The sequence below is a fragment of the Antennarius striatus genome, chromosome 6, assembly GCF_040054535.1.
Source record: "Antennarius striatus isolate MH-2024 chromosome 6, ASM4005453v1, whole genome shotgun sequence".
Lineage (NCBI taxonomy): Eukaryota > Metazoa > Chordata > Actinopteri > Lophiiformes > Antennariidae > Antennarius > Antennarius striatus.
Window position 1 is genome coordinate 18,446,260 of NC_090781.1, and position 19,121 is coordinate 18,465,380.

Here is a 19,121-nt window from a genome sequence, read left to right on the forward strand (position 1 = left end):
AAAATGAGGACAGAGCTGTGAAGGATGTGAGCTGAAAGTTCTATCTGGGGAGGAATAACTAATATTTCTGTGACGCACTCAAAACAATAAATGTTTCCTTTCCTATCCAAACAGTAAGTTTGGATAGGAAAGGAACTGAATGAGGGATATAAAGATGATTCAATTTAGAAAAGTTTCAGGATAAATTACAATGAAACCACAGACCTTCATCACCTCTCATCCTATATTGTGTTTCCTGACCTTTTTAGTTGAGGTGGGACAGCAACACTGAGTATAGGTGGACAAAGACACTGGAAATGAATGAGTTTGTCATGCTTTTCAGCTTCAGGCATCCGATGTCCCCTTTTGGTTTTTGAAGCAATGAGGCTGTCCAGAATAAGTTGTCAGTAGTTGGGGGGATTTCATAACCAGAACAGTATGAACTGTGAATTAAATTAAACTCCAGGCAGCTTGAAATCTTAACATTCAGCTAAATAGAGAGAAGACAGGAGGACTCACACAGACACTCTAAAAGGAGGGTCTTTTCAGAAAGAAAGCAGATAAGATAAAGGGTGAAATGTGAACCGAGGTGTTATTCACCTGTCAGCAGTTGGACAGACACGCCTCCGATAACTCCTGACACAGGATGTGGAGCTTGGAGGAGGACAGAGGAGGTCAGCGACGATTCACGTCTGTCTAAATCTTTGTGAAGGTACAAGGAACGATCTGATTTCTAAACCCTGCAGCGCCGTTCTGTACGCTCCTCTTGTCCACGGACCTTCCTGGTGATGATGACAAGGACGACCACCGTAAGTATTTTCTTGCACCCCTTGAAAAGCTGCAAACACAAACCACAATTGCTGTTGGAGTGAACAGTTTGCCGGCCCCTATGTGGGTGTGGAAATGAGAAGCAGCGTCTGGCATCAGGATATTTTAAATTCTGACCCATTTTCTGGGTCAGACTATTGTGTCTTCTAAATGTATTCATTAAGATCTTGGTGATTTTACACTAGCCTTGTCTGATCTGATCATGTGATCAGATCATGTGACTATTTCCAGATGCTGCACCAAAAATACTGCGCATGTACTTCTGTCAGGTGTGAAGGACTGACTCACTTGACTCTCCTCTCCCTTACTCACACGCGCACACACACACACACACACACACACACACACACACACACACACACACACACACACACACACACACACACACACACACACACACACACACACGCATACACACGCACACACACACACACACACACACACGCATACACACACACACACACACACCGCAGACTCTTAAAATTGAAATAGTTTAGACATTGAAGCAAAGTTGTGTAATTTATAAAAATTTGTGCATTTAATTTTGTAAAATTTGTAAAATATGAAAAATTCACATTTTGCTCATTTATATTTATTACATCCCGCTTCAAAGCGATGATGTATTGAAATTGTCAGCGTTCGTCCGTTCGTCCGTCCATTCGTCCGTCCATTCGTCCGTTCGTTAGTTTTTCCGCCAAATATCTTCGGAACAGTTGCCGATAGAAAGATGAAACAAAAAGCACATTACTCAGGCGGCAAAGGGGATGAAAATGAGATGATGACCTTGACATTGAGAAAACTAGGTCAAGGTCAAATTTTTACTTTTGCACACTGAGAAACTGGATACGATAGAAAGACGAGGGAGAAGGCCAGTGCAAGACCGTAGATCGTAAAGACCGTAAAGCTAGTGCTTTGATCTATGAAAGTAGGTCAGAGCACTAGCTTTTATCTTTGACCTATGCAAGTAGGTCAGGGTAAAATTTTGAATTCAGGGGTGTCGGGGGATGTTGCAGTCTGTGATTGCATTGGTTCTTCTTTATATACAGTAGTTATGCCCCTACAGTAAACAAAACAATAGCACTGATCCAGTTACAGAACAGAAGATGGAGATTCAGAGGTAGACAGAATAGTTGCAGCGGCTTATGATGCAACAAAGTTTCAAAGTTACCAGGTTACTAACCAATTCTGTTCCAGAACATTATAAAATACAAAGTTTTTGGTTTTGTTTTTATTCCCGGCAAAAGACGAAAAGTTTCTGTTTTTCGTTCCGTGAACCGGTTCAAAGCCCTGCTTTTGACACCTCACTTCCTCATTCTTGTGTCTCCTGCTGTCAGTCATCATTCCGTTGCTTCATAAACCAGCCTCTGACAGAGATTTCCAGCTGTCTGAGCCCATGTACTTGGATCTTTAAGCAGCCTGATTCTTCTTCTGTATCATTTGGATCTGCAGCTCCCTCCCAGCTTACCTTACTTTCCACACCTGCCTGTAAGTTTATCTATAAGATTAAATCAAGATTTGAACCATGTTTGGTTCTGTTGCTCTGCCGCATGCATTAACTAAGTTTCTGCTCTTAATCACATCTGCTGATGGATTTGTTTTGAACAAACTGTGTGAGTGTTACTGCCTGTTACTTAGCAAACACTAACTGGAATATTTGGAAAGTTTTATTAAGGGCCGATAAAAGCTTCCCTTAATTGAAGCTGAAAAACATAATAAATTATGAATGTAATGGAAAAAGACCACTGTTATATCTAATCCAATTATTTATGGTTGATGCCAGCAGAGGTTCAGGTTTTTCTTTCTATATTTGCTAATTCTACACTTATTACTCTCTCATCATCAACTCAACTTTTATTTATATAGCTCTTGACATCCTGACCATACAGGTTCTGTATGTCATGACAGACACATAAACCTATAACTTAAACCTGTGAGACTTGATTCTGTTTGTCACTTCAGCGATGTGATGATCCCCAGTCAAACCAGTAGCTCTGTAGTAGTATCTGTATGACCTGTAGCTGTTTGAAAATATGTGAAGTTCCTACATGATAATTACCTCTTCCAAGGGAACAGTTAGTCAGTCATCTTCAGATTACCACCGCTGGAGCCGGAGCCTATCTCGACAGCATAGGGGGTGAACCGGGGGACACTCCGGGCATGACGCCAGTGCACCTCAGAGCCACACACTAAGAACCACGCACACACACACTCATTCCTACGGGCAATTTGGAACGGCCAAGCCGCATGCTTTTGGAGGTGGGAGGAAGCCGGAGAACCCGGAGAGAACCCACGCAGACACGGGGAGAGAGCATGCGAACTCCGCACAGAGCGGGACTCGAACCCAGGTCCGCCGTGTTATGAGGCAGCAGCGCTAACCACTGCGCCACCGTGTCGCCCGGGAATAGTTAGTGATTTTTTTTGGACATTGCTAGCTTTTTCCTGTCAGATGATTGAATGGATGGTAATCATGTTGTTTGAGTGCATGAAATGACCCTCCAAAGTAAAATGTTCATATCTCGTGAAAATTTGTTCTCCTTTTATGCACAGTATGATAAAAATAGAATTATCTTTCTGTTTCTTTCTGTTTCAAATGTTTGCAACTGATAAAACCTGTTTGCATGTTGGTATGTTCCGCTGACAGACATGAGAAACATGCATGTATAAGGTCACTGCCTTGAGCCTCACAGACGGCTGAAACTAGAGTTTCGTACAGGTGATGTAAACATGGCTGACCTGGTGACAGGTGAGACGGCAGCCTGCTGTGAAATCACATATGAGCGGACTTTTCTCATTCTAGCAAAATCAAACTCTTTAACTTTAAGGAAGGATCCAACTGAATTTAAATGGCTTAATTCATTCAGTATTTACATTTTCTTATTTTCTTTATTGTAAAAACTTAACACTAATTGGGTCTTGAAGAATGCGTTCAGTGTCCGAATCATATTGCCAGAGGCTCAAGGTGCTAGCATGCTAACTGTAGGCAGGTTGGGTGTGAGCTCATCCTCTCATTCATCATCTCGGTGTAATTTTCTGGCCTTCACTCATTCCTGTTGAATGTGGTTGCTTTTTAAATGCAACAGGAATTATGTCATCTTCTGCCTGTGGTTTAATTCTAAGCACATATTCTCTGGAGAGAAGTGGCCACCACAAACCTCAGGAAGCAGCAGGATGTGTGATTAAAGTGTGGATGTGTGATGTGACAGCTTGATGGTTTGTTTTCATAAATTTTTCAATGAGACACCGCTTTAAATAATGCAGCCTGGGATAAAGGACTTTTTTTTTTTTTTAAACAAAGGCACAATTTCTTAGTTCTAGAGAAATAAACAACTGTAATTGTTTTGGTTTTGGTGTTTAGGAGTCATTTGATTCTGTTCAGAGCTTTCCCATTGTGTAATGACGTTAACCCTGTAACCTCCAGAAGCTATCTGGATTTGAATTTGAAAAAACGATCGCTTGTGTTGCTTAACCATTCATCGATTTAGTCTTTAGCTTGCTGCTACCGCTTGTCTCCTGTCACTTCTTTTTGCTGTACAGGTTTCTCCACCTGGATCACGGACACGTATGTGAGGCCAAAGCAGCAAAGCAAAGACAACATGTCTTGGTCATGGCACTTTGGTCGACGGCAACGCAAGAAGTTCAAGCAGTCGATAACAGTTGTCATACCGATCTTTTCTCTGACTCTCCTGGTTTGGATGTACAGGTTGGTGACATTTGGTTGAATATGTAGCTCAACAGAACAGGTTTGTAGCTGGTACAATTGCAAAGTTGTACTGTTAAAACCCTTGTCCTTTCTTCTAATGGGTTTATCAATTTATTAGCATCCAAGATAATCATAATAACTGAATCCAGAATATTAACCCAGCAGGTGCTAAAGATGAATCCTCAAAATGTGAGATTCCTCTCAAACAAAGCTTTTATATTGAAGCTTTTGCTCTATCGGTCATTGATAGTTACGATTCGTGTTAGGATTATATCCCGACAACAAAAACTGTTTTTTGCTGTCCTACATCACACTGATTGCTTAGATCTTACTAATTCTGTCTTATTTCCAACAGCGTGTGTCAGGTGATAGTCACAAGCAGGACCACACCCAAGACCTGGTCTTTAGTGTCAGTATGAACATACTATCTGTGGGACTCTGGGACTTCCTTTGACCTCACCTGTAGTATAATTGAATTGCCTACAGCATATCACAGAACAAATGCTGCCAACTAAATAACTACAGTGCGCCCTCACGCATTCGTGCATCAACGCTCGCGACTCCACCTCATTGCGGATTTTTGGTCGGTGGTCACGTGATACCGTACACACATTCTATTGGTTGACGGCATCCGGAAGTTAGCTATGTTCCGTGAGTCTCGGACTTCCGTGAGACACAAAAGAGCTTTAAACAGTCGATAAGAGTGTTGGAAAAGGTAATACAGATAGAACAGTATGGGGAGGGTTCATAAATGTTTAAAGTATCATAAATAATAAGGTAAATAGACTGTGATCTCGATCGCAGATTCCTAAATCGCATGTGGTTCCTGGAACGCATGAATCCCAAAGAATGAGGGCGCACTGTATATTGTATTATTTTTCCTCAAATAAGATCTAATTAAAATTTCCCCTTTTTTTTGCCCCAGAAAACTTCTTTATCCTCTTAAATTGTTCTCTGGACGTCAGTTTTAACTTCTGCGTGATTTTTAAATGTTGACATGTTGACATGCAGGTTTGACGAGGCCATCCATTTATGGTCGCGGCGCCACCAACCTGCCCCTGAGACTCCGACGGTGACAACAACAGTGCCTCAGCTCATTTGTCCCGGACAAATAGGTATAGAAGCTGTTAATGTTACCTGCTTGCTGTTGAGGTTTTCATTAAATATAATGTGTCTGATGGCACCACAACAAAATTTTATTGTTCCAGTTCTCCTCAACTGCCGTTTCTTCTGCAGATCCATGTTCCCAGTTCATTGTACCTACTTAGGTCTTTCGCGTACACACTCCTCAGAAAATTTAAAAATTCATAGGGAAATATTTGGAATACAATTCATGCAACAGCAGTAGCTTACAGAGGAGACCCTTCCGTAGCTTGTTGTGACACTAGACACCTGGGGGAAATACCTCCTACCCCATCAGCTTTCACAGGAAGTGACAATCCAGTTACCTCATTCACTCAGTCAGGTGACCCTAACTTTCCCGTAGTCTCTGCCTAGTTTGTGCCACAAGGTGTCACAACAACATCACACACCAAGAGCGAGAGGACAGCCGTATATCTGTACAACCATGTTTGTTTATGTTCATCTAGGTTAAAAAGGATATGGTAGGTGCAACAAGTCACGTATTCAATCCAGACAGCTGATTGCAGGGATCATGAGGTCATAGCCCTGCCTCAGGTCAGCAATGCAGCTCTACCAAAAGCACCAGACTAAGCATTCAAAGTGGGACATGCCAAGACGGACTCCTCCAGAGAAATGATGGAAGCTTTCCCATAAAGCTATTAATCCAGTTGACGTCTGCCATGTACTTCTCCATCAGCAAGGACTTCCTATTCCCGTCTTGTCTTTGGTGGTTTTCCTGTATTTCTGTCAGTACCCTTTAACAATGTGTAGTGTAGCACCATGACTGAAGCTTCTGGAAGATGACAAGTCGTGCGGATAACCTAAAATGTCAGACCACATTCCACTTCAACATTAAGAGCATATCCCCCCTCAGGGTACTTTTCAGGTCTGTGGACTCTCCGCTGATGGTGGATTCTAGAGTTAAAAAACCAAGGAGCACACATATCTGGTTCAAACAGTAGTGGATTCATCTCATTACATCAATTAACATGTATGGAGGGATCTTAGAACCCACTCTCTAAAACACCAGGCAACTGTTATATACAGGCTACATCTGCTGACCTCTAGCCAGATCCTGGAAGATGGGACAGAAGGATGGAGCAGAGAAGCCTTTGTGAAATGATTGCGACTCTCTAAAACCTTCCACTCACTTTAACAACTTTCACTCCTGCAGTTCATCAAAATCAAAAGGTGGCAGTGAACAAGACGAAGACTGTGTTGTTATCTGCTTATCAGGAGCATCGCACATCAATTAGACAGGTTGGTGGAGAATGGGGGACCGGCTAGTTTTACTCTCAGTGATTCTTTCTATTCATGTCTACACCTTGATTCTTGGTCCACTTATCATGGTGAGAATGGTGTTATTTTGTCTTCTGCTACCAGGTCCGTATTATTGCAGTGGTGCTGAGGATAGAGCGAGTAGACTACAGATGCCATTTCTGTTGTCAAGGGCAACTGCACACTTCTCGAGGTTTCTATAAAATACACTACGACCACTTTGGATTTGCATACGGGACGGCAGACATCATGTGCCCCATCCCATCAGAATGTGAGAACCCATCTCATATCGCTGTGACATCAGGTGAAGACGACCCTGAAGGTACTGAAGGTTCTGTTCAGTAGAGTTGTAGTCATGCAGCAGCAGAGGTCTAGGGGTGGAAAATGTCAGGCAGTGTGTTAGGTGGGGGAGACTGAGACAGTATGGAACTGGATTCATTTTAAGCAAAGTTGAATACCTACCTGCAGTGCTGCATCCACAGACATCAAACATCTGTCTTCCACTGTGATGATTCAATCAGACGGTTGTCAAAATCATCCCCTTTGATGACACTGAAGTCTTTTTTTTCTTTTTCCTGTCGGATAAAGTTGAGAAACAGTTTTTCAAGGTGAAGAATAAGAAGGAACGACACAAATCCTTTCGTTACAACTTCACCGTCTGCGTCTCCGCCATGTATGACTTCAACAACGTGCTGCAGGTAGCAGTACATTAGAACACCTACTGTATATGCATTCTCTTCAATTAGCTTTCATTGTTTAATTCATACCAGTGTTTTTCTTTTGATGATGACTGTAATGCACTTCAGGGGTTTTTTTTGTGGCATGCATCAGCTAAATATCTGTTGTACTGCAGCTGGTCCAGAGCATGGAGATGCTGAAGATACTGGGAGTGAACAAAGTCGCCATCTATAGAACCAGCAACAGTCCTGAAACACAACATGTACTGGACTACTACACGAAGAAAGGTACAATTTCACCCATCCATCCATCCATCCATCCATCCATCCATCCATCCTTAATTTACGAACATCTGACTTTTGAAAAAACGTGCATGGTCAAATTTGGCTATTGTCCTGCAGTTCCCTTTTCTGCCACAACCTTCACCAAAGCAACACTGCCGTGTTCACATATCTCCAGCACTCGTCTCCCCCTCCTGTTGTTGTTTGTTGTTGTTGTGAGAATCTCAAGACAACAGGCTTTGTAGCTTGGATACTTCAGTGTTTATCATGGATGATAAAGCAAAGGGTAATGTAGATAGTGGTAGTGGCGACCATGGGTCCAGAATTTCTGGCAGACACATTAAGTAGGGTGAAATGACATAAACTTGACTCTTTTTCAGCGTTTTTTTAAACCAATGTATAATCAAGAACAAATTAACTGTACCTGCATTTTATTTTATTACATCCCGTTTCAAAGCGGTGATGTACTGTAATTGTCAGCGTCTGTGTGTTCGTCCATTCGTTCGTTCATCTGTTCGTACGTACATCCGTTAGTCCACCACATATCTCTGCAACCATTGCAGATAGAAAGAAACAAAAAGCATTACTCGGGGATGAAAGGGGATGAAAATGAGATGATGACCTTGACCTTGAGAAAACTGGGTCAAAGTCAAATTTTAACTTTTGTACACTCAGGAACCGGATAAGGTAGATTGACGTGGGATAAGGCCAGTGTGCGTAAGACCGTAGATAAAAGCTGGTGCTTTGATCTATGAAAGTACAGTGCCTTGTGAAAATATTGGCCAGGGTAAAATTTTTAATTGAGGGGTGTTGCGGGATGTTGCAGTCTGTGACTGCATGGTCATGACCTTGAAATAAAATGAAATAAAACAGGATTCAAGTTTTCTTTCCATGTAATTCTTCCTCCTCCTCAGGCTTAGTGGATGTGATTCCCTGGTCTTTCTCTAAATTTCTGAATGTGTCTCGACACTGGCTGCCTCACCTGGGTCCAGGAGATCTCCACTACTTTGGCCAGCTCCCTGCTCTTAATGACTGTCTGTACAGATACATGTACAATTCCAGATATGTGGCCCTGCATGATGTGGATGAGCTCATTCTGCCACAGGCTGTCGACAGGTATACCTTTCTTTAAAAATGTTTCTATGTCCTTTTAGCCTATGTGTGTCTTAAAGGTCCCATATCACACGCAATACCCTTATATACTGCTTATCAATGTGCTGGTGACACGTCCGGAGTGTACCCCGCCTCTCCTTCGTAGTCAGCTGGGATAGGCTCCAACGTAACTCATGGCCCACGACGTGGAAAAAAACAGGAAAATGGATGTATGGATGTGTGGATGGATGGATATCATTGTAAATGCTTGCTATTTATAAAACTGTCCTGTTTTGTTTTGATTGTTCTGTTGCCAGCTGGTCTGAGATGCTGCCACTGCTGGAAAGAGTATATGGAATGGACCAGTGTTACATGTTTGAGAATAATGTGTTCCCCAACACATTCAGTCTGCCTCCCCCCACCCGCCACACTCTTCCCCAACAGCCTCTCTGGAATAAAGTTCCTGGGGTGAATATCCTAGCTCATTTGTACCAGGAACCAAACACGGCTCAGATTCACATCAGTAACTTTAAGATTTTGGTCAACCCACGAACGGTGTTCTCCACAACTGTCCATGGAGTACTGGACTCACAGAACGGATGCTCCTGGGTTCAGAGGAGTATCGCACGGATGTACCACACGAGGTAGAGTGATGGCTTATATAGACTTCCTCTTCATACATGTGGATGTGTTTCTTGTTTGGAGAATGTGAGACAATTCCACAGATGTTCTAATGCTCTTCTCACTAAAACTGCTTTGACTTGGACAAAACTCAGTGTGTGTTTTCTGCTTTCCCCATGCAGAGCTCCATATTTCCCCAAGCAGCCCCGTCACCGGCTAATTTATGATGGACGACTGCTTGGCTACAGTGAACGTCTCATCGCGGCAGTCAACATTGTGCTCTCAAAGAGTGGACTTCTGCAACAGGATAGCACTCAGTAGTCTCTGTGTCTGTGTGTGAAGCTATGTGTGTTAAATAAAGTTGCCTCAATTTTTGAAGATCATTCCATTGCCCCTTGTTTAGCAGTGGATGAAGCTCAGGTATTGAAATCCCTATCGGTCAACTGCAACATGCTGCAGCCCAGACCAGATACAGAGAGAGGGTAGTATCAAGAAGGACATCCAGTATTAAACGTGTGTCAGACCCACAATGCAGCTGTAAAAAAAAAACAACTGGCGACCCTAAATGGAAACCCAGTGCAGACTTTCCTTCATTAGGTTTGTGTTCAACCCTACAACCTACAGATGTAAGTCATGTCATAGGGGTTTTGCTATTTAGTCACCTCTTTGTAAAGAAGAAGCCATGAGTGAAGTAACTGGAGTTTGTCCATGGATGTGTCTCATTTCTTAGGAGGTAGGTTTTATTTGAATACTGGTAGATATGAAGTATCTTTGGGTGAGTGGTGGGATGCTACAAGGTACCCTTTGTTATATTTGTTATTTATTGTGTTACATGTGGTAGTGAAATAATGTAAAAACACAATGTTTATGCATTTTACTAACCTCGCCCCCTCAAATTCTCCCCTCCATCTTCACTCCAAAGATCCTACGTGTCTTTTCAGGCAGTATAAAATGTGCGCTTGAGCTTTATCGCAAATGTAAAAACCCTTGCTCATTCTGCATCAAATAACGACATGCGCATACTGTGAATACTTTCTGGGAACATGCATACCTGTGTATATATTTAGGTATACCTACAGTATGTAGATAAGTAACTGTATATTGTTTACTATGTCATTATTTATAAGTTGTACACGTGTAGCATGAAGTGGCTACCACTTCCAATTCATTGTACAGCCTTTGTTAAAGAGCAATAAATGAACCTTGCTGATGCTTTCAAAAATGATGTGACTGATGAACCCCCTCAATGACTGAACGAACCCCCTCACTGTAAGCAACCGTTCTGACAAGGGTAGTTGCATTCTTTGTTTGTTTGTTTTTTGTCTGCATGTATTCTCATAGTTTAACTCTATAAAAGGGGGTAAACATTTTATGAGATTAATACTTGTTTTAGTCTTGCAGCAAAATATTTTATATATTTTAATGTGTGCATTTGACCATCAGTGGTCCTCTCTGTGAACTAAGTTGTCAGTCTTTATTAGAATTTCCTATTGTGAGCCAGAGAGAGATGTGCTGCACCTCTGTGAGTTAAGGGGTGAACCAAAAGGAGACAGGGAGAGAAAGCAAGAAAACACAAACAGGGTAGTGGATAGACAGACAGTGCTGTTAGAGTGGAAGAGGTTTGAGCAGTTTTATTATATCTCACAATTGATACCTTAATACCAATGTTATAAAACACCAGATTAGTGGAGGTCCTGACAGTATAGTGCAGGCCAACAGGAACAATGCAGAAGGAAGATAGAGGGCATGAGATTGTGATGTCTGAAGAGAGACTCATCACATTGTGATGGAACCCAACGGTTCTCAATAATTGGATTCGACAGAAGCTGGTAAACCCTGAACCAACATGTATGTGTGATGGAAACCAACGCCCACAGAGGCTACCACAACCCCGCAGGGCCAGACTAGCAGAGCACCCCCAACCCCAGGCAGCCAGAAGCATCCAGAAGCCATCACCTGAAGAGCCACCGGGGGCACCGAGAACCACGTGGACCCAGAGACCTAGTGACCAAGAAGAGGCAGCGGCCACCACCATGGCTCCCAGGACAGGCCCAGGGGGCACGGGGTAAGGAGACCCACCCGACCCCCAGACCAGGCCACACGGCCCACACATCACCCCAACCCCACAGCAGCGCCGCTACCCCAGTCACTACCACTCCACAGCAAGTCAGTGGCCATGACCGACAACCAGCAATCCCCAACTGGCAGCCCCCGACAAGCATCAACAACCACCAAATGTCCACAACCAAGCCCAGGACCACCAGAGGTGCCATCTCATGTGGAGTCACCACTACCCTCCCTGTTAATAAGCTTCCCCGATCCTCGATGAGTAAGTATTCTCCCTACCTTGTGCTACAGTGCCACCCTGTGTGGTAGCCATAGAGCACTGCAATCAGCCCCACAATCGAGCCCACTGCTTTCACCCCCACCAGTTCCCAAAGCCCTAATGCCCTATATGAGCCTAAAAGTTCTTATGTATAGTGCAGTGTGAGATATGTGAGGTGAACATCAGGAGGCAATCTGGTGTGGGCCTGGCCCGCATGGACAGGGCCGTACGGAGGATTGGCATCACAGCCGGCCAATCGAAACAGCCTCATGAGCCAAGTGAAGTCCACGGACCCAAACACAGAGCGTAACCTCAAGCCAGCCCCCCCACCTGGCAGCGCGCCAACCCCAGGAGCATCCAGCAGACCACCCACCGCAAACGGCAACATGGTAACCGAACCAACAGCCCGCCTGGATCTGCATCTGGATGGCCAGCACAGCCCAGCACAGGGTGACCAGCCAAGCCCACACCCGGGGTCTCAGCGGTGGCAAAATCCAGGCCACACACCCATTCCCACCCTGGCCCCCACCTCAAGCCAGGGCAGGGTCTCATACCTCCGGAAAATCGGTGGGTCGTAGCAGCCCCACCGTCAAGCACCCCATCAAGGGTGGTTGCATGTGGACTCACTCTTCGTCCTCCAGAACTCTGGGAGGGTTGGAACTGATTAGACACACTGGGGACTGCCCTTGTCACCCAGGGCAACCAATAATTATCACAAAAGAAAGAATAACATCGCAACTATGGTACGTGTTTTAGGAATTAGCCTCCAGCATCATGTGAAGGAAAACCCAGTCAGAGAACCTTCATGAAATGTGTTGTCTTTCAAAATATTCTCTTGAAAACAATTAAAGGTTAGTGGAAAGTCTGCACTATGAAATTCACTACGATCCATGACGGAGTTTTAAATTCGAAATGAATCATGATAGAAATTATGAAGTTCTAAGATCTAAATTTTTAAAGCAAAGTTAAAAAAAAAAAAAGTGGGATCAGATCATGTAGACGCTGACGAATTGTTCTGAATGTAAATACCGATAATGGTGACAATGTCAACTTAAAAATGTGAAAGATAAATTCTCACGGATAAGACAATTAAGCGTAGGTCACATGGTCAAAAGGTCACAACTAGTTTGTCACGTAGAGTTACTATGGGTATAAGAGGCCAGGGTTATTGCTGTCAATCACTGGTGCACAGGCTGTCACTGTCAAGCACGCAAGTCGACGGAAGGGGAGGGGCTTGGGAGACACTCTCCCTGGTTCTGATTGGTGGTTGGCGTCAGGTGTCTAGATGGTGCTATGGAAATCTGAGTTTTCTAATGTGAGTGAGTTTTAGTTTCCAGTTTATTCCCACACAGGATAAGCAGTGAGAAAATGAATGAAAGTTAAATGTACAAGTTATCTTTCAACAAAATAATGCGTTTGGATGTGTGTATGTGTGTGTATGTGTGTGTGTGTGTGTGTGTGTGCAGTGTACAGTATGTGCTTCTGATATCATGGACCAGGCTGAAGCGATATATGATATGTGATCTAAGGTGGAGCTCATTACATGAAAAGATGATAATAGACTGGTTTTAATGTGAACAGCTGAAGCTTTTGTTCTTGTGGCTTTTCGCAGTATTAGCAGCAGCTACAAGTCTGTTTACACCACACTTCCTCATTCATATGTCCTCCTGTTGTCAGTCCTCACTCACTAGATAAACCAGCCCAGTCCTTATACCTCTAACAGAAGTCTCCGGCTATTTCAAGTCTTCTACTTAGATTTTCAAGCAGCCTGGTTCCCGTGCTTCTCCCTTTTGATCAGAATTTCTCTCTCGATCAGCTCGCCGAATATTCCCTGCAGCAGCTGACAGACAGACCACTCCGTGAGTTTGTTTTCTTTAAACCAATGAAAGGCTTAGTCTGTCTGATTCGTGTTTGCTTTCTGTCGTCTGCTGCCAGGAGACAATGTGGCTGCAGCTCTTTAGAGTACATCAATCAATGTTTTATGTCACGTTCTTTCTCTTTAGTTCAGTCAGAAAACACTACTCACAGGACAAAAGACATGTTTGTAACCTCCAATCGGAATCAAGGTTAAAATTATGTATGTAGAAGAATAACGATTGTGTTTTTAACTAAAAAAAAACAGTGAAAAGATCAAATTTGCAGAGGTTTCAAAGGTGCCTATGAATTCCATGCTTTCCCTGCTGCTGTCAACCTGACCAGCAGGTTTTTTTTACAACTAGAACCTACACCTGTGGGACTTGATTATTGCTGGGAAGTTAGCTAAGAAACCAGTACAGCAGTATTATCATATTGATACATATCAATATAATGAAAGGTGTGTAACATTCCATATTGGATTCCTCACATTCATAAAAGCACTTAGTGTTTAAGTAGCGTACGATTTGTAGCTGATAAAATAGTTTTGTGAAGTGAAGCTGGAAGGCAAAACGGCGTGGAACATGACACGACTAACAGGCAATGACCAGGACAAATCTCACCGAGTGGGGACAGTGTGGGATAATACGGTGCCAAACAGGTGTCAAAAGGGAAGGCACCTGGGGCCAGGTGGAAATGATCAGACACTCAGAGTGGAGGAAACACCAAGGTGGAAAACTACAGCAGGAACAGAAGAGCAGACAACTGAGAATGATTCATGCTAAAAACATCTGCTATAAAATAAAAAAGGAATCTAACTGAAAACCCAGGATAAGGTTTCCTCCATCAGAAGGTTCAAATCTCTCCTTCACTTCTTGCTCATCCAGGTTTCTCCTCCTGAATGAGAAAAACTTGAGCCGACGGCTGCAAACCCGAAGCAACATGCTGAAGTTGAAGTCCAGAGTCTTCTTCTGCATCGCCGTCCTCTCTCTGACCCTGCTGGTCTTGATCTACAGGTGGGTGGAATCTGGTGGACTCTGTTCAATACCCTGAAGTTTAGATTAGATTAGATTTGATTAGATAGACTTTAATTATCCCAAACTTGGAAATTCAGTTTCACAATTTATTAACCGACTCCAGCTAGTTCACAGCATGAAGTAGACATGAAGGGTATGCAGCCCACGAAAATGATAACAAAGGGGTCAGTATGTTTGTCTTTATCAGTTTGTCTTAACATGTTTTTGTTGGCAACATCTGCCTTAATGTTCTTCATGATTTCAGACCTGTAGTGTTTAATCTTGTCGATCGCCTTTAAAAATTATGACAAGTATGGGATCCATGTTTTCCATCATATATTCTCATGACTCTTCAGTTTCATGTTGTTAAAGCCCTGAAGTTGAACGTCGACATGTGGATTTGCAGGTCTGACGAGAGCCTCCACGTATGGATCCACCACCACCAGCCTGGCCTGAGGCGTCTGCAGTGTCCTGGAGAAATTGGTATTATAATGTCACCTCCTTCTGCTCCTTGTCAGTGTTTCGAGGGAATGTCAAACATCAGCTGCTGCTGTTTATGATTTAATTCCATATTTTCTGCCTGAACCTCTATTTATTACTGTGAGAGTCACGAAACATGCAACTTTACGAAATATGCAAATTAGTGGGTGGCAGTCTGAACGCTTCATTTCAGTGTGCAGATTTTCACTTGTGCAGTTCCTGATGGAGAAAAGGTGGTGGTCAAGAAAATGAAGACGGTGCTGTTGTCGGCTTATCGGGAGCATCGCACGGGAAAAAGGGAGGTGAGTGATGAGGTTACACTGCACTGTTATACAAAATGCCAATTCAGGTAAAACTTTATTCTTTAAGTCCCAGGTCACAACAAAACGCCAAGAACTTTTAAGTTGATATGTTACTCTTAACATTATGAAAACAGCGCTCTGTTTTGTCTTCTGGTACCAGGTCCGTGTGATCGCTGTGGTGCAGAGGAAGGAGAGTGTGAAATATCATTGCCATCTCTGTTGTCAGGGGCAACTGCAGGTCACTGATGGGGTCAGCTACATCCACTTTGACCACTTTGGATTTAGATACGGGACGACAGACATCATGTGTCCTATCCCCACAGACTGTGTTACGCCATCTTTTATCGCTGTGACGTCTGCTGCAGACGACTCTGAAGGTACTGGATGGTTCAGTACATTAGATTTTTATCCATGTAGCAGCAGCAGAAGTTTTGGGGTTAGAAATGTCTGGACGCGTTGGTTGGTTGGAGGAGACTAAAGCATCTCAGATAATCATCAAACGTTGTCTATGAAAACATCCAACATTTATATATAAAAAAAGGTTAAAGGTTTTCTTTTCTGTTACTCAGATACATTTGAAAGACGGTTTTTGGAGGTGAAGAACCAAAAAGCACGTCGTTCCTTTTCTTACAACTTCACTGTCTGCTTTTCCACCATGTTTGACTTCACCAATGTGCTTCAGGTAATGTCACCTGGTAATGATTTTCACAATGATTTTCACACTTGCTGTGAAAATGAGAAAATGTGATGAAATTGTCTGACCATGTAACAAGATAATGTTATCAATGATCTCACAATATATTATATAAGAATAGTTTTTACAACTATTGTCCTTTGGTGAAGATCCAGATGTTGTCCGACTGTGGTCAATTTTGTGCAGAGCACCATCTAAATACCTGTGTTCCATTGCAGCTGGTCCAGAGCATGGAGATGCTGAAGTTACTGGGAGTGGACAGAGTCGCCATCTATAAAACCAGCAACAGTCCTGAAACACAGCGTATACTGGACTACTACACAAAGAAAGGTGTGGTTCCATCCATCCATCCATCCATCCATCCATCCATCCATCTATCCACCCATCATGCCTCACCCTCTAGCATCATTGGTTGAACATTGTGCCTTTGAGGACAGTGATAAAACGTAAAGTACATCAGAAACATGTTGAGGATTGCAACTTAGGAATTTCCGAAATTACAAAAAAGTTTAATACTGAAATATCATAGCTGCTAACATGTTTCTCTTTAATGTCATTCTTCCTGCTCAGGCGTACTGGAGGTGATTCCTTGGGCTCTGTCCACATTCATGACTGTATCTCGTAGCTGGCTGCCGAGGCTGAGTCCAGGAGATCTCCACTACTTTGGCCAGCTCCCTGCTCTCAATGACTGCCTGTACAGATACATGTACCAGTCCTCATACGTGGCCATGCACGACGTGGATGAGCTCATCCTCCCACAGTTCCTGGACAGGTAGCCCTTTCTTTAAAGAATGTCTGCTGTTGTGTCGTAAAGTGTTTGGAGTTAATAACCTGCTGATCAGTGTTTGAAGCTGTTACTAAGGTTGTTTCCTTCTTTCTGTTAACAGCTGGTTGGAGATGTTACCTCTTCTGGAAAAATTATATGGCCCGGACCAGTGTTACATGTTTGAAAACAACGTGTTCCCCAACACCATCAGTCTGGCTCCCCCTGAATCTGGGGTTCGACTGCCCCAGACTCTCTGGGACAGTGTACCTGGGGTAAACATCTTGGCTCACCTGTACCAAGAACCCAGAAAGGGTTTCGCCCACTTATCCAACTTTAAAGTCATAGTCAACCCAAGAACTGTGTTCACCACATCCGTCCACGGGGTACTGGACTCTCTGCATGGCTGTAGCTGGGTTCACCGGACCGTGGGACGAATGTACCACACAAGGTAGAGTGATGATTTCTGCCCCTCCTCCTCAAAGCACCTGTGTGGCTGCAAGGAAATTCATAAAACAAACAGATATGCTTTAAACTATTCACACCAGCATCCAAATCGATTACTGCAATAGTAAATGTGTAATTATGCAGCAGCCTCCTCTAACTGCTTCTCAATCTGTGGTGTCTACTTCTGTCTGTGCAGAGCTCCTCTCGCCCCCCAGCTGCCACTAGAAGAGTTGATTTTTGACGACCGACTGCTGTACTTCAGTAAACGTCTAGTAGCGGCTGTCGATGCTGTGCTAACAGACACTGGATTTCTATCAAAGGAAAGCGTACAATAGTCTTCATTCCCTGTGTGTGTGTGTGTGTGTGTGTGTGTGTGTGTGTGTGTGTGTGTGTGTGTGTGTGTGTGTGTGTGTGTGTGTGTGTGTGTGTGTGTGTGTGTGTGTGTGTGTGTGTGAATTTGAACTGAACATCATAATCTATAAATTTGTTTGACATTGTGGGGAATTATCGTTTTCAGAATTACTGTGTATAGGTATCTGAGCTAGCCCCAGGATGTGTAATGTTATGTAAATTACTGTTTAAAATATTTTTAACACACAAAACAATAATAATATGATTGTGTTTTGCTGGCTGGTAAAAGTGCTATCTTTGGATGAAGGATGTTGGACATTTTGAACACTGTTTGCATAGAGGGATGAAGCAAATGATACATTACCATTACCATACAGTATGGTAATGAAAAATATATTAATGCATCGTATTTATTTTAAGTTCTGCATTTACAATATAAGACAAAGGCTCCACATTTACAATAAACAGACATAAAGCCTTTCCTCTCATGCTGTCAAGATGGAACATGTGTCAATGTACCAACAGATTATATTTTAGATTTACTGTGATAAAAAAGTGTATGACAACATTAGACTGCCTCCTCAAATGTGACATATTTTATTTATTATGATTTATTTTATTGTGATGTCACATTTGCATGTATTATATGTGTAGTATGAAGTGGCTTCAACTTCCATTTCAGTCTAGAGCTGTGAATTATAATAAATAACAATAACTAAACCTTTTCATGCTTTCAATGATGCTGCAACTGACAAACTCCCCAGGAGCTACACTTAACACATTTGAGCTGACACACACATAAACACAACCACTACAAAGTGATCAATATCAACAAATTACTATAGTTTTTTTTTACATTGTTACTGTATTTTATAATAACACCAATTTTTCTCTAAGATTACATCATGTTTGTAGCATTGTAGTGTAAGATGTTATTATAGTAGATTACTGCACACCTTTTATATAAATTAACATTTAAATAAGTTTTACATGAAGCACTAGCATTTCCATGAACATTATTATGCTATACCAATAAATTATTTTAAACTAAAAACTAATCATTTTTAACTAAAAGCACTTAAAAATTGTAATACATAAATAATAGACATATAATGTTAAACTTGGGTTAAAAAGAAGAGTTGTAGTTAGAGCTACATCAAAAAGAAAAGTACATCAAAAATTGTGAACAAAAAATATCCAAATGAGTGGAAAAAATAGCTGATTTCCGTCTTCGACAAGCGGAACTACATATATGTGTATGTTAATGTTATATATTTTTGTGCAATTGAAATTAATCATTTGACTGTGA

At 42.5% G+C, this 19,121-nt stretch overlaps 2 protein-coding genes across 2 annotated transcripts; both read left to right on the forward strand.

Moving 5' to 3' along the window:
• The first annotated feature begins 730 nt into the window (after positions 1-730).
• On the forward strand, positions 731-10,777 carry LOC137597133 (uncharacterized). The gene is made up of 11 exons (XM_068318100.1): positions 731-788; positions 4,342-4,507; positions 4,863-4,916; positions 5,519-5,622; positions 6,804-6,889; positions 7,013-7,229; positions 7,496-7,605; positions 7,761-7,872; positions 8,781-8,982; positions 9,276-9,602; positions 9,762-10,777. The coding sequence occupies exons 2-11, from the start codon at positions 4,401-4,403 to the stop codon at positions 9,898-9,900; spliced, it is 1,458 nt and encodes a 485-aa protein (XP_068174201.1). The 5' UTR covers positions 731-788; positions 4,342-4,400; the 3' UTR covers positions 9,901-10,777.
• A 1,554-nt stretch (positions 10,778-12,331) lies between these two features.
• Positions 12,332-17,796, forward strand: LOC137596205 (uncharacterized). The gene is made up of 10 exons (XM_068316515.1): positions 12,332-12,558; positions 14,647-14,775; positions 15,182-15,258; positions 15,472-15,557; positions 15,718-15,934; positions 16,127-16,239; positions 16,470-16,581; positions 16,822-17,023; positions 17,139-17,465; positions 17,658-17,796. Exons 1-10 carry the CDS (start codon positions 12,332-12,334, stop codon positions 17,794-17,796), a joined length of 1,629 nt encoding a protein of 542 aa, XP_068172616.1.
• The last annotated feature ends 1,325 nt before the right edge of the window (positions 17,797-19,121 follow it).